This window comes from Mauremys reevesii, unplaced genomic scaffold, assembly GCF_016161935.1.
Source record: "Mauremys reevesii isolate NIE-2019 unplaced genomic scaffold, ASM1616193v1 Contig21, whole genome shotgun sequence".
Taxonomy (NCBI): domain Eukaryota; kingdom Metazoa; phylum Chordata; order Testudines; family Geoemydidae; genus Mauremys; species Mauremys reevesii.
This window is the reverse complement of record NW_024100831.1, coordinates 56,776-71,029: the sequence shown is the minus strand read 5'-3', so window position 1 is coordinate 71,029 and position 14,254 is coordinate 56,776. Positions and strand designations below refer to the sequence as shown.

General features: G+C 53.1%; 1 protein-coding gene across 2 annotated transcripts; it reads left to right on the top strand.

Moving 5' to 3' along the window:
* Window positions 1-493: 493 nt before the first annotated feature.
* LOC120393499 (maestro heat-like repeat-containing protein family member 7) lies at window positions 494-14,029 on the top strand. Of its 2 annotated transcripts, XM_039518089.1 has the most exons (9): window positions 494-729; window positions 1,172-1,277; window positions 1,728-1,823; window positions 7,824-7,928; window positions 9,126-9,261; window positions 9,488-9,582; window positions 11,034-11,186; window positions 12,051-12,191; window positions 13,739-13,870. In XM_039518089.1, exons 1-8 carry the CDS (start codon window positions 521-523, stop codon window positions 12,144-12,146), a joined length of 996 nt encoding a protein of 331 aa, XP_039374023.1. In that variant the 5' UTR covers window positions 494-520; the 3' UTR covers window positions 12,147-12,191; window positions 13,739-13,870. The 2 variants fall into 2 exon arrangements, with proteins under 2 accessions (XP_039374023.1, XP_039374022.1); XM_039518088.1 differs by lacking the exon at window positions 12,051-12,191 and having other exon boundaries at window positions 13,739-14,029.
* Window positions 14,030-14,254: the final 225 nt, after the last annotated feature.

Here is a 14,254-nt window from a genome sequence, read left to right as displayed (position 1 = left end):
TAACAGGTTCTCTCTCGCTATCCCCCACTCCCGGTGGGTACAGGATGAGGGGCAGCAGCTCAGGTTCCTGCGGGCCATCTACCCCGCGTGTCTTGCTGCACAGGACAGAGGGCAGGACACGCTGGAGCCGTGCTGCTGCAAAGCAGCTGTGGTGGAGAGGATTGTGGTGAGTGAGAATCCGTCATCCGTCAGCTGGAGGGGGGAGAGAGACGTGGGATTGGCCGGGGTATGGCCGGGCTAATGGGTGGGGGCTGGGGGGTGTGGGCGGGGGCAGCAGAGGGCAGGGATTGCTGGGGCTGAAGGCAGGGAGAAGAGAAGGGAGAATTGTGAGATTGGGCAGTGGGGGAATTGTGGGTCTGGAGGGCAGCTGTGACTGGGGGATAAGGAATCACATGGTCCCAGCTCGGTCGTGGGGATGGTGCTGAATGGGGGCAGGTTTGACAGGGAGGAGGGAAGAAGGAGATTGGGACTGAGCTGGGCAGGAATCCTGGAAGGGGCCCAGTTTGCTGGGCAGGAAGAAATGGGAGGAGCGGGAGGTAGTGGGGGATCCTGCTGGCCATGTGGGGCACTGGCTGTGTCATCTCCTCACTGGGAGGTGTCAGCAGGGCCCGAATCCCTCATGCTCCTTTGTCTCCTTCGCGTCTCACAGGAGCTCATTGAGGAGCTTCCTAAAGACTCTCCACCCAGCGAGATCCTCGCCAGCTGCCTGGCTGCTGTGGGCAACCTCAGGTACCGAGACAGCCCCCTCGTGCCCCCCCCGCTGGCTCCCCTACCCCCAGTGCTGCTCAGGCCCCAGGCTGGGAGACTGTCCCTCCCACTCCCAGGTCGCTCACCTCCCAGGAGTGGCTCCTCTGGCAGAGCTGGTGGGGCGGGAAGGGTCACTCTCTCCTGGCTGGGCTCTTCTTTTCACCCCACTAACATTGCAGGGGCCTTGGGGAGGGGCTCACTCCCGGGCTCAGATACAGGAGGGGCAGCAGGCTCCAGGGACCAGGCGCTATTCCTGCCCTGCCACTGTCTGTCTGTGACGCCTCGGCCTTGTCATTCCCTAGCTCAGTGCCTCAGTTTCCATTCTCGCCAGCCTGTGCCTGTAGCCCTGTGGTTTCGTGTCCGTGTTGGCGACAGTCCCACCCCCGCACTGCGCAGTCTAATACCAGCTCCTCTCTCTTGCCAGCACCATGAAACCAGCCCTTGAGCCTGAGCTAGAGTCCCGCCTCTTGCAAGCTGCCCTTGGCTCGGTCTTCACCCTGGGCACGGAGACGGACGCCACCGACATCCAGGTACATCCTCCGCCTCTTCCAGAGTGGTCCTTGTCCGGGCTCCCTTGATTCGCTGGAGCTCCAGATTTAGGGGTGGGGTAGGCAGAGATGGAACAAGCTGTAGGGTTGGATCCTTCCCTCCAGAGGATTACCCCCTTCTTTCTTTCTTTCTTTCTTTCTTTCTTTCTTTCTCTTCCATATGCCGTGTTTTGCCCAGCAGCCCAGCTTCCATCCATAGCAACTTGGCTGTATCCTACTCTTCCGCCTACAAGGCCATCTGCAGAGACCTCCTAAGCTCATGGATCAAAGATCCAGGTGTCATCAATCCTTGCTAATTGCCTGCAGTGGGACATGAATGAGCGAGGCCAGGAGATGTGTTTGGGAGTCTCACCAGTGCTTCCCAGAGACCCCTCTTCCCATCCTGTGGCAGGGGTCGGCCCAGTTTCCCTAACTCTGACCCATGCTTTGCAGGCTCTACACAAAGTCATGCCAGAGCTCCTGGATGCTGTGCTGGGGAACCTGCTGGCAGAGTCCCCAGACGCAGGCAGGCTCCACGTCATCTTGGAGGTGAGTCCCATAAGGAGGGGTGGGAACCAATTTTACCTTAACTCTTTGGGGGCTGGTAAGGAGAGACTGGCAGATCCAGTTTCTATTCTGTCCTCCTAGCTGGGTCCCCATTGGGGCGTCCTTGGCTGGGGAGGTCAGTGCAATGCAGTGTCAGGTCCTGCTTTCTTGAGGGACAGAGGAAGGAGCTGGGACATCAAGCCAGAGCTCTGTCTGCTTCTGTTGAGCACTAACCACAGGGCCCCTGGTTGTCTTGGGGAGTGAGAGTCTGAAACCCCCCCTTCCCCCGCCCCCCCCAACACACACACCCCACGAGTTTCCAGAGATGGTTCTCAGAGAAGAGGCACACGCTCCTGTGACGGAGCGATTCTGGCGGGACCCAACTGAGAGTGCCAAATCAGGACCAATTGCTTAAACAGGGCAGTTACAGCCCTAGGCTGGGGTTTTTCCACCTCTAAGGCAAACCAAACCAGCCAGACAAAAAGGACTTTGGTCTCACCCCACTGGCTAACCACAAGTCACACATGCAATTTCCTTAGACACTCCAGTCTCCCAGTATCACCACCAGTGCACTCGTCCTGGGGATAAATGGTTATGAAAACCAACACCCCAATAAAAGAAAAAGGTTCCCTCAATCCCAAAGGACCAAGCCCCAGACCCAGGTCAATATACACATCAGATCTTACCCACAAATCACGCTGTTGCCAATCCTTTAGAATCTAAAATCTAAAGGTTTATTTACAAAGGGAAAAAGGTAGATAAGAGAGGTAGAATTGGTTAAATGCAATCAATTACATACAGTAATGGCAAAGTTCTTAGTTCAGGCTTGCAGCAGTGCTAGAGTAAACTGCAGGTTTAGATTAAGTCTCTGGAGAGCATCCCCCACTGGGATGGGTCCTTCAGTCCCTTGTGTAAAGCTTCAGTTTGTAGCAAAGTCCCTCCAGAGGTCAGAAGCAGGATTGAAGACCAGATGGAGATGAGGCATTAGGCTTATATAGACTTTTCCAGGTGTAAGAATCCCTTTGTCTTCACTGTGGAAATTTACAGCAAAATGGTGCCTTGAGTCACATGAGCCAGTCCCTGCATACTCTGCGGAGTCACAAGGCGTGTCTGCCTTCTCTCCATGGGTCAATTGTGTAGCTGATGGCTCTTTAAATGGGCCATCAAGCCAGCTATGCCGGGCTAACATCAGCTTGTCTGGGACACTTCCCAGAGGCAGAGCAGAATACAAACTATAGACATTACAGAGCCAATACTTATAACTTTAACTACAAATGATACAGACATATAGACAGCATAATTATAATCAGCAACCCATAATCTGGTCTTAGACACCTTAGATGACCCCCTTTATCTAAGATTTGGTGCCACTGCAGGACCTTGGTTGCAACCCATGTTCTATATGGTCCCAATTTATATCAATAACGTCACACCCCAACGCAAAATTGATGCAGGAAGGGATGACAAAACATCACTGACTGCATCCCAAGAGCCCCCTTTCCTTGGGTCTGTCTCACTACAGCTAGTGTTGGGCTAGAGGCCGTACCAGTGTATAACCGAAATGGTTTATCAAAGTCCTGTTCAATAACATGAATGAATCTCCTTACAAACTCAAGGTATAACTTGGTTAGCTTTTGCAGCATGGTTCCTGTATGTTTCATGTGATCTTGCCAAGAGCTAAAGAAAACAGCTACTTTATCCATACCAGCTTTGGCCAATGTTTGGAACCCAATTAACATTACACCAATGTAGATATTGATGTTGTTCATAGAACAGGAATCTTGGCATTTAGCCATGAAAGCAATATGGTAGTGTGCCTCAGTTTCCCCTCTCATACAGCACATCAGGTCTGGAATGTATTTTCCCCTGTGAAAAGTTCCAACACTGTTTACAGGCATTAACTGTGAAACATCAGTATAGCAAGGCCCTTTAACATAAAGTGTGTTTTTATGTATTCCTTTCAACATGTTCAAGGGATTTTCCAAAAGATTAGGCACATTGTACATTGTTACAGTTAGCATTAGCAATAACAACAAATTGATTGCAAGTGTCCATCTACAAACATGTTTGTCATGCCACACCCTTGGCTCAATACCATTGGAGTTTGGGCCTTTTAGGGTTAACCTGTGGGTTCCTTTGCAAAATTCAGTCTTCTCTTTCCTTCTTGTTCTTCAGGATTAAACCCTGATTTCTCTTGCTTAACAGAGATCACTGGCTGATGGGGTGGGCCCTCCGTGCTAACAGCCATTAGCAAGTCTTTCTTCTCCTGCCAGCCCAGTAATTCGCATCAACACAGACACTAGCTTTTAACTTCTTAGCTGCTATGGATTCCACGGCTGGACTTTGTCTTACAGAGATACCACACAAATCCAAAGAGTCTGAGGGTGAGAGCTGGCTTGCTCTCCCCTGCCTCCTCAAGCATTTAGCCATACAACTGTTCTGCCCTGAAACACCAGTAACTGAATCTGTCCTCAGATCCTGAAGCACAGACTGCTCACTTACAGATTCAGCATGGAGACATTCCTGTCCCAACAGCATTGTCTCCCCACCAACAAGCTGGCCACACACAGCCAGGTGGTTATAGGGCTGCTCAACTTCCTTAACAGCTTCTACTCCACCTGAGACCTTTTCAAAGCTGCCCACACTGGATCTCTCAAAAGGAAAGTCAGTGGATCCATTCACAACAGAAAATTTCTGGCTGTTAGGAACTGAAACTTTCTTGATTAAATCACTTTTACACCCTTCAGTTGCAGTAAACTGCTTGCACAGGCTACCATGAGGATTCCTTTCCCTAGGAGCTTCTCTAAGCAGCAATTAACCACTCTGATAAATTCTGCCCTTCCCTCTTCACCTAGGGCTTGCTCTAAAGGAACACTTCCCTGAGCAACCACAGATGCTACAGACTTTCTAGATAACAGGTCAGAAGTAGTCTCCTTCCCTTGGCCATGAACAAGTTCAGGAATCTTTTCCTTCTTGCTACAAGTTGTCAAACTGTCAGTCGGTAACACAATTAAATCACCTTTATGCTCTCCTTGTGCCCTGGCTGGGGTATCACCCTGATCAGACAGAGTTGCTGCACCCTTTTCCAACCACACATTAGCAACTGGCAAACTACAAGCACCAGAACTGTCTGGTCTCTGGGATTTTGCTAAGACACTAACTGGATGCAACCTAGTCACAGTGCCATTCCCCCCAGCAGACACAAACTCAGGACCATTCCCTTCCTGGGCTTTAGCTGTATTTACAACCAACTTCGAGACAACTGAATCACCCTCAGCCATTACAGGCTGACAGGCACCTTCTGTCTGCTCCACAGACACAGAAGAGCCGGAGACACATTCTCCTTTACCAGACACACAGCTTGGGATTTTACTTCCCTTGTCCCAGCACACAGGGCTGTTCACAGACAACTGCTTGGAGACTGGGGTAGCTTCCTTTATAGGCAAGTCAATACTCCTGACAGACACAGGCACATTCCCTCCACTGTCACATTTCTCCACACAGGAAACAGGTAAGGGATATGGACACTCATCTTCCACTATCCCTCCCTTCCCAAATTGCTGATTAGACAAAGCCATCAGCTCACAAGGCTGCCTAGTCTCCTGCAAACTTTCCCTACCAGGCACATTGCCTCTCCCAACCGATAAGCTGCTGCTCTTTTCACTACACTGAGCTACTTTTAGCAAATCACAGTTACCCATTTCAGGTTTACTTCTACAAGCTGCACTAGCCACCAATCCATTACCCATTACAAATTTACCCTCTCCTTCCTCAGTTAGGGATTTAACCTGACCATCTACTTTAATCTGCTCCTGAGAAACATTTTCCTCACCAATGAGATCTTTCTGCTCTTGATCTAACTCCAGATTAACTTCTGAGACATCAGACAGACATTCAGAAACTTCATTCCCAGACAAACTGCTTTCTTGCACAGACAAACAGATATTTCTCCCCAGGTTAGAACTCCCATCTCCCCAGCCATAGCAAAACTGGTTAAACATAGAAAACTGCCCAGAGTAACCCCATATATCAACACAGTTATAAACTGGATTTTCAAGAGGATACAGTCTCTGCCGTTCTTCCCTTGCTTTTTTGACTTGGAGCTGAAGTCTAGCAGTTTCTTGTTGTATTTTGTGAGTCTCCTGCTGCACCTTGCGAGTCTCCTCCTCAGCAGCCAGCACCTCCAGACGTCCCTTACGAGCTTTTTCTTCTCTCTTAGCAGCCTCTCTCTTTCTTTCATCCGCCTCTCTCTTTCTCTCAGCCGCCTCTCTCTTTCTCTCAGCCGCCTCTTTCTCCAGCTGGGCCAAGACTTGCTTCTCTTCCATTCGAATTTTTGCCAGTTCTTGCTCATAATCAAACTGCAGGCTGTCTCTCAAGGCTTGCAGTTTCCTTGCTTTTTGTCTCATGGTCACTGATCTTTAACCAACCAAACTCTCAATCCCACATTTAAATTTTGGATAGCGTGGGGTTCTGACCCAAAGCTTAATTGACCTGGTTCTGTGGATCCAAGCACGACTACGCCACTGTGACGGAGCGATTCTGGCGGGACCCAACTGAGAGTGCCAAATCAGGACCAATTGCTTAAACAGGGCAGTTACAGCCCTAGGCTGGGGTTTTTCCACCTCTAAGGCAAACCAAACCAGCCAGACAAAAAGGACTTTGGTCTCACCCCACTGGCTAACCACAAGTCACACAAGCAATTTCCTTAGACACTCCAGTCTCCCAGTATCACCACCAGTGCACTCGTCCTGGGGATAAATGGTTATGAAAACCAACACCCCAATAAAAGAAAAAGGTTCCCTCAATCCCAAAGGACCAAGCCCCAGACCCAGGTCAATATACACATCAGATCTTACCCACAAATCACGCTGTTGCCAATCCTTTAGAATCTAAAATCTAAAGGTTTATTTACAAAGGGAAAAAGGTAGATAAGAGAGGTAGAATTGGTTAAATGCAATCAATTACATACAGTAATGGCAAAGTTCTTAGTTCAGGCTTGCAGCAGTGCTAGAGTAAACTGCAGGTTTAGATTAAGTCTCTGGAGAGCATCCCCCACTGGGATGGGTCCTTCAGTCCCTTGTGTAAAGCTTCAGTTTGTAGCAAAGTCCCTCCAGAGGTCAGAAGCAGGATTGAAGACCAGATGGAGATGAGGCATTAGGCTTATATAGACTTTTCCAGGTGTAAGAATCCCTTTGTCTTCACTGTGGAAATTTACAGCAAAATGGTGCCTTGAGTCACATGAGCCAGTCCCTGCATACTCTGCGGAGTCACAAGGCGTGTCTGCCTTCTCTCCATGGGTCAATTGTGTAGCTGATGGCTCTTTAAATGGGCCATCAAGCCAGCTATGCCGGGCTAACATCAGCTTGTCTGGGACACTTCCCAGAGGCAGAGCAGAATACAAACTATAGACATTACAGAGCCAATACTTATAACTTTAACTACAAATGATACAGACATATAGACAGCATAATTATAATCAGCAACCCATAATCTGGTCTTAGACACCTTAGATGACCCCCTTTATCTAAGATTTGGTGCCACTGCAGGACCTTGGTTGCAACCCATGTTCTATATGGTCCCAATTTATATCAATAACGTCACAGCTCCTTCCTAGAGAAACAGGAGGACCCCAGGGAATCAGCCCTTCTCTCTGATATGCTCTGAAATTCCTGGGGGGATTGTGCTCTCAGTGACTCCTTACATCCCACCAAAGATTTTAGTGGCAGGGAAGGGCGAGGATTCAGTCTCCTTTCTGGTGAACTCTTCAGGAATCAGGAGCTCTGGGAGGATGGGACCAATCTAGAGAGACCCTGACAAGTTGTGACCTGCAGGATACAAGCTGCGACCTGGGGGAAAGAATCCCCTTCTAAAGCTCTGTGATCAATGACTCAGCTATTCTCTCTGTGCATAATGTCTCGGGCCCCTGGGGCTGGGCTGGGGGGTGGGGCTCATTTGCAAAGCACCACCTGCCCATTCATCCTGACCTGCCTCCTTTCCCCACAGCATGTCAACCGCTGGATCGTGTCCAGGGTGCCCCAGGAGAGAGCCAGGGCCATTAAGAGCAGCACGGCCCTGCTGAGATTTGCAGTCACCCTCCCCGAGTTTGACGTAAGTGACCTCTGACCCCAGCTTCCTGACTCCAGGCGCAGGCGGGCTGGCTCCACCAGGCTGTAGGATCTGCTGCTGCAGGGGCTGTGGGTTCGCAGTGTTCCTCTTGGGGAGGCAGAGTCAGAGCAGGGAAGGAGATAGGCTTGAGTCAAGTTCTTCTTGTCCTGGTCAAGTGTCGTCCCTGGGCCTTGAAGGGGATTGTCATAACTATAAAGGGAAGGGCACAGCCCTCCTGTGTACAATACTATCCAATCCCTCCTGGCCAGAGACACCAAAATCCTTTTCCCTGTAAAGGGTGAAGAAGCTCAGGTAACCTGGCTGACACCTGACCCAAAGGACCAATAAGGGGACAGGATACTTTCAAATCTTGGTGGGAGGGGGAGGCTTTTGTTTGTGCGCTCTTTGTGTTGGGGGTTGTTCGCTCTTGGGACTAAGAGGGACCAGCCATCAATCCAGGCTCTCCAAATCTTTCTGAACCAGTCTCTCATATTTCAAACTTGTAAGTACCAGCCAGGCAAGGCGTGTTAGGTTTCTCTTTGTTTTCTCAACTTGTAAATGTTCCTTTTGGCTAAGAGGATTTACCTCTGTTTGCTGCAACTTTGAACCTAAGGCTAGAGGGGGTTCCTCTGGGCTCCTTGAATCTGATGACCCTGTAAAGTTATTTTCCATCCTGATTTTACAGAGATGATTTTTACCTTTCTTTCTTTAAGGAAAAGCCTTCTTTTTAAGAACCTGATTGATTTTTCCTTGTTTTAAGATCCAAGGGTTTGGATCAGTGTTCACCAGGAAATTGGTGGAGGAGTCTCTCAAGGCTACCCAGGGAAGGGTTCTAGTATTTGGGAGGGAGATATTCTAGGGGGGAGGTCGACAGAGTTTCCCAAATAACTCTTAAATGCTTTGGGTGGTGGCAGAAAAACCAGATCTAAGCTGGTAATTAAGCTTAGAGGTTCTCATGCAGGTCCCCACATCTGTACCCTAGAGTTCGGAGTGGGAAGGAACCTTGACAGGGACCATGTTCCAGCCCCTGCTTGGCATCCCAAAGCAGCTCCTGGCTCCCTTGGCAGCAGAGCAAATGAAGGGTCTGTCTCAGGCTCCTCTCCCCCAGCATCTCCTGCAGAAGGAGCCTTCTGGCCCAGGGGGGACAGGGAGCTGACAGGAAAATGCTGATGGAGTCTCCTCTCCTCTCCCTTCCATTAGATCTCAGCAGAGTTCCCTAGGCTGGGTCAGCACGTGGCCCAGCTGGCTCTCTTTGTGAGTTACCCAGACCAGGACATCAGCCGGCAGGCCAGGGAGGGGACTTACCGGCTGTACCAGCTGCTGCTCGAACAGAGGGGTAAGGAACCCACTGGGACACGGAACCCATCAGGGGACTGAAAGGGACCACAGGTGGATAATGGGACCCCAGACAATTTCCCTCAGCCTGACCCCAGCTGGAGAACAAGTCTCTCTCCACCTCTGTTCTTCTCCACTCCACTGGGCAGCCACCAATGGGATTGGAAGGACACAGAAACTGCAACCAGAATGATCAAAGTGTCTCTCTCTCTCTCTCTCTCTTCCAGGGCTGAGCATACACGAGGTGGAGGATCTGTGGTGCCACAACTGGTACCAGGACAGCAGGCTCCTGGGCTATAAAAACACAGCCAGGGTGGGGGAGGTAAGGACACTGTGGCAGGGTAGGACACAGCTCAGGGAGTGGGGCTGGCTGGGGTCCCTGCAGTGGATGCCTCCTGGAGACAGGACAAGAGCCCACTCCTTATTTCCAGCTCAGAGTTCCTCACCCAGCACCCAGTGGGACAGGCTGGTGCTAAAGGTCCCACATTGGAACCTCGCTAGTTGCTGTGATTTGAGTGTCTTCCATGGAGCCGTTGCTACGTGGCATAAGGCGAATCCCCGGGTGGGTGAGTTAATAGAGGATTATGGCTCTGGGTGTCTCTCTGCTCCTTGTCCCCTTGGCTGATCCCCAAGTGTCTGAGAGAAGAGCACTGGGTCCGTCAGTCACTAGTGCTTGAGCAGACCCTTGTTTACTTCCCTGCACCCTGTAGAAGCAGAGAAAGGAGGTGGGGTTTGCCCAAGTCCATTGCCAGTCAGGAAGCAGAATGCCCCAAGCCGAGAACTGGGGAGGGAACACAGTGAGCTCCAGAGCCAATAGGCACCACATGCGCCTCCTCATGTCTCCAGTCCCGGCCAGGGAATGGCAGAGTATCTGGACCTCAGCCACTGTGCCAAAGAAGCACATTGTCACTGACCCAAGTTGTGACTACTTGCTGCACAAGTAGAAAATCAAAGACCTCCCGGCCCCCTGTCTCACAGCTGTGCTGAGAACATCCCAACCTTGGAACACACCATAACCCAGTGCCCCCAGATTGGAGTCAAAGGTGAAATGGGTGATTTCCACAACATCACAGAGGAGGCCTTGGAATGGCTCCTGGATCTCCAAGTGCATCTACAGAATGCTGCCCTATAGACGCCACGTGAGAGAGACTCTGTGAGCTTGTCCTGCCTCCCACAAGCTGAATTGCTGCAGCAGAAGAAAAGTTTCCTAGGAGTGTCTGTGATGGGGACTGGGACATGAGTCTCCTTATCCTGGTCAGGTTGCAGATGGGATTCCCTTTGGCAGAAACCAAGGAGCTGCCGAGGCCATAGCCAGCTACTAGAGAAATCACTAATTTGGGGGCAATAGACCTTTGGTCTGTCAGCTCCAACCCCTTCCCCCCCCCCACGCATACTCCTCTAGCCACTGAGGTGCAGGAGATCTCTCTGCTGGGAGCAATACAGGGTCCCCTATCATCTCGGTGCGCTGCACAGCAGAGTGGGCCCTGCTCACCCACATTAGAGATCTATTTCCAGCCCATCATGGCCCCTGCGATCAATTGCCCTCCAGAAAGAGCCACTGGAGGCTTTGGTCCCTAAGCATCTGCCACCTTTTCATAAAGGGGCTTCCCTGAGCCATGGGACCCTGAAAGCCTCCTGGGGAATGAACGGCCTTGGCTACAGCAGCTCTCTTACCCTTCCTTTGGGGCACCGGACACTGAGGCCATTCTATCTCCAGGGCTTGGAGGCTGGCTCTGGGCAATCTGCTACAGCCTCCTGTCCTGTTGGTTTTAGGTCTTTGGAAAATTCTTCTCTGCGGGGCAGAGGAAATGCTTCCTCAAGACAGCCGTGCCAGCGATCTACAACCCCCTGCTGTGCATTAGCCAGGCTGGGCTTCTCCTCACGTACGCCATCCTGGGGGAAGCCGAGCAACTGCTGGGGTACACGGTAAGCAGCTGCATTCGACTCAGGAGATTGGAGCGGGGCCCAGGCCTCATTCCCATCCTATCACCATTTGCTGGCCTGGGAGCAAGGAGCCTAGTGGGGACTTGTGGACTTCATGGACTTGTGTTCTTAGGATGTGATGCTCTGCTCTCACTCCTGGGAAGGGCAGGAGAGTCCCCTAAGTGCCCTGTGTGAACCTTTCCTGCCCCACAGAGCTGCACCCATTTCCCCATGGCCTAGTGTCCATGTCACCCCAGCCACCACCCAGAGTTGCTCCCATCACTGGCAGCCTGGGAGGCCAAGGACTGATGGGTGATGGCGACTGGCCAGGCAGTTCTGAGGCACATGGGTGGGGGAAGCTTGTCCTGCTGCTGGCAGGGCTGGACCCGCTCTAGAGAGAATGGGAGGATTCAGCCAGCAGGGGCTGCTGACCTGCCCCGTTCACCAGGGCTGCCATCCTCTGGCTTCAGCATTTGTCACTGGGGTGACTTGGGAAAGGTCTCAACCTCCCCGCAGGCCACTTCACTGCTGTCAGAATCCCTCCTGCCCTACCTGGGTGGGGATGGAGGCAGGGGTGGAGGAGAGGGTTCTACCAACTTGAGCGGTGTCCCCAGGTGGGTTGGAGGTGGAACAGCTCTCAGGGGCACTGAGGGGGAGGCGGCAGGAGCTAACCCTACAAGGAGGGGGGCTGGCACTGGAGGTCACTAGAGAGGACAAGAAGCCTCCATCCTGGGGATCAGGAGGGTGAATCCACCACTCAGACATGAGCAGCTGCTGGGTGGAAATGGTGCTGGTTCCAGGTGCCCTTAATCCTCCCTGATTCCTGGGCAGTGTCTCAGTCTCTGACATGTTCTCCTTCCCCTGCAGCTGGAAGACACCACCGCCAAGGTGATGGGTCAGCTCCGCAGCATCCGGCAGCTGCACCAGGTGCCTGAGGTGCTGCAAGGGCTGAGCCTCACCTGATGCCCTTAAAGGTCCCCCCTCAGCAACTCCTGCTCCCTGCTGCAGGTACTGCTCTGTCTCCCTGGAAATGGGGGGCTAGTGGAAGGGGAAATGGAGGCCCCTGTCACTGACAGAAACTCTCTCCCCTCTCTGTGGAGCAGGGTCCTTCCCTCTGACCCCAAACGTCCTTCATCTGGGGCATGAGCTCTTCCCCTCACTCCCCTACCCCTCCCCTCTTTCCTTGCTCTCACCCCCTCCCATTCCCCGGGCTCCCAGGCAGAGCTCTCCCTGCCCCAGATGGCGCAGAAGCACCTTTGTGCCAGAGCTACATTTTCCGTCTGCCCAACTGAAGCTCAGGAAGCTCCACATTTGAGGAGGTGAGGATGGGACAGAGGCTCAGGGCCTGCTTCACCTCTTGCCCTTAATTCTTCCTTTGGCCCTTCTGTGGGCTCTCAGAGGGTGACATGAACGGGAACCTCCTCCCCACCTGTCTGCTAGGCCCTGGGGTGTGTGACAGCCTCCCAGATGGGCCACCTCAGGGAGCAGTGGGGACAGGTCACCTTGTCCTAGGAAACCAAGCAGTGCAAGTTCTCAGAGAGGCTGAGAGGGAGACCCCGCTCCCTCGTGGAGGGAAGAGCCATTGACTGCTTTGGGCAGATGGCAGTGGGGAGCTGGAGCCGGTTCGCAGGAACCGGTTGTTAAATTTAGAAACCCTTTTAGAACCAGCTGTTCCAGGACAACCGGTTCTGAAAAAGCTTTTCCATTTAACAAAAGCTCGGGCAAGCGTCCCTCCCCCACCCCAGCTCACCTCCCCCCTCCTCCCTGAACGCTCCGCCCTCCTTCTCCTCCCCCACCCCTGCTTCCCACGAATCAGATGTTCGCTGGGAGCCTGAAACAAGCAGCAGGCAGGTAGGCTGGGGCTGGGGGGTGCGAGTACAGCTCCAGGGAGGCACAGCGCGGCCCTGTCTGGCTCCAGCAGAGCGGCTTCCCCTGGCCCTGGCCTGGCGCCGGCCGAGCGGCCCAGCCCAGTCCCGGCCAAGCACCCCCGGCTCTGGCCCCAGTGGCTCCTGCCCGGCTCGGCCCCGTGGCGCCAGTGCTGGTCCCGGATGAGCGGCTCCTGCCCGGCCCAGCCCAGGGAGTCGGGCCCCGCGGCGCCGGTCCTGGTTCTGACTGACCAGCTCTGGCCTGGCTCGGCCCAGCCTGTGGAGTCGGGCCCCACTGCATCAGTCCCGCTCCTGGCCAATGGGATGGGTGGTTGGATGGGGCAGGGGTCCTGGGGGGCCATCAGGAATGAGAGGAGGGGTTGGATGGGATGGCAAGGGGGCAGTCAGGGGACAGGGAAGGGGGGTGGATGGGTCAGGGGTCCTGGGGGAGGGCGTCAAGGAACATGGGGGGCTAGATGGGGCATGACCCCTGGAGGGGGCACGGCCCCCTTGTGGGTGAGCAGGAGGGACACCCTTTGAACGGATGGGCTTGGACTTAGTGGGGCCTTTGGAGAAGAGTAGCTCCGGCCATAAGTATATCAGGTTGTGGTTGACTATGCCACACGGTATCCAGAGGTGGTACCACTATGGTCTGCCATGGCTCCAGTTATCGCCAATGAACTCTTGCAGATCTTCGCACGGGTCGGCTTGCTGCAGGAGACACTGGCGGACATCATCATCTACAGTGCCAACTGGAAGGAACAGCTCCAGCTGCGGGCGCTGGGCAGAGCAGGACTCACCACAAAACGAACCAAATGTCACCTGGGCCAGAAAGAACTGATCTACCCGGGCTATACGGTGGGCCGAGGGAAAATACGGTCTTTGGTATCTGAGCCACAAGCTGTTCTATCTAATAGGGAACCCCTTCTCCTTGGTAACAGACCACGCACCCCTCAGGTGGATTAACAGCATGAAGGACTCACACACGGATCATGTGGTGGTACCGGTCCCACCAACCCTTTTCCTTTCGCGTGTTACACCGGCCGGGAAGGCTCATGTGGATGCAGATTTCTTTTCCCGAGATGGGGGTCGGAGGGTAGGGGAAGGAGGAGACGACCAAGGGTCAGGCTGCCCAGGGACTGTCTTAAGGGGAGAGTGTGTGATGGGGCAGAGCGGCCCCGCACTGGCATAGCAGGGGTTAACCCT

Bases quoted from the DNA above. Each gene is read 5' to 3' on its own strand.
- LOC120393499 (XM_039518088.1), top strand. From the start codon at position 521: ATGGGAGGAGCGGGAGGTAGTGGGGGATCCTGCTGGCCATGTGGGGCA. The intron at 9,583-11,033 runs GTAAGGACACTG...TGTTGGTTTTAG, and splicing joins ACACAGCCAGGGTGGGGGAG to GTCTTTGGAAAATTCTTCTC. The intron at 11,187-13,738 runs GTAAGCAGCTGC...GAACTCTTGCAG, and splicing joins AGCAACTGCTGGGGTACACG to ATCTTCGCACGGGTCGGCTT.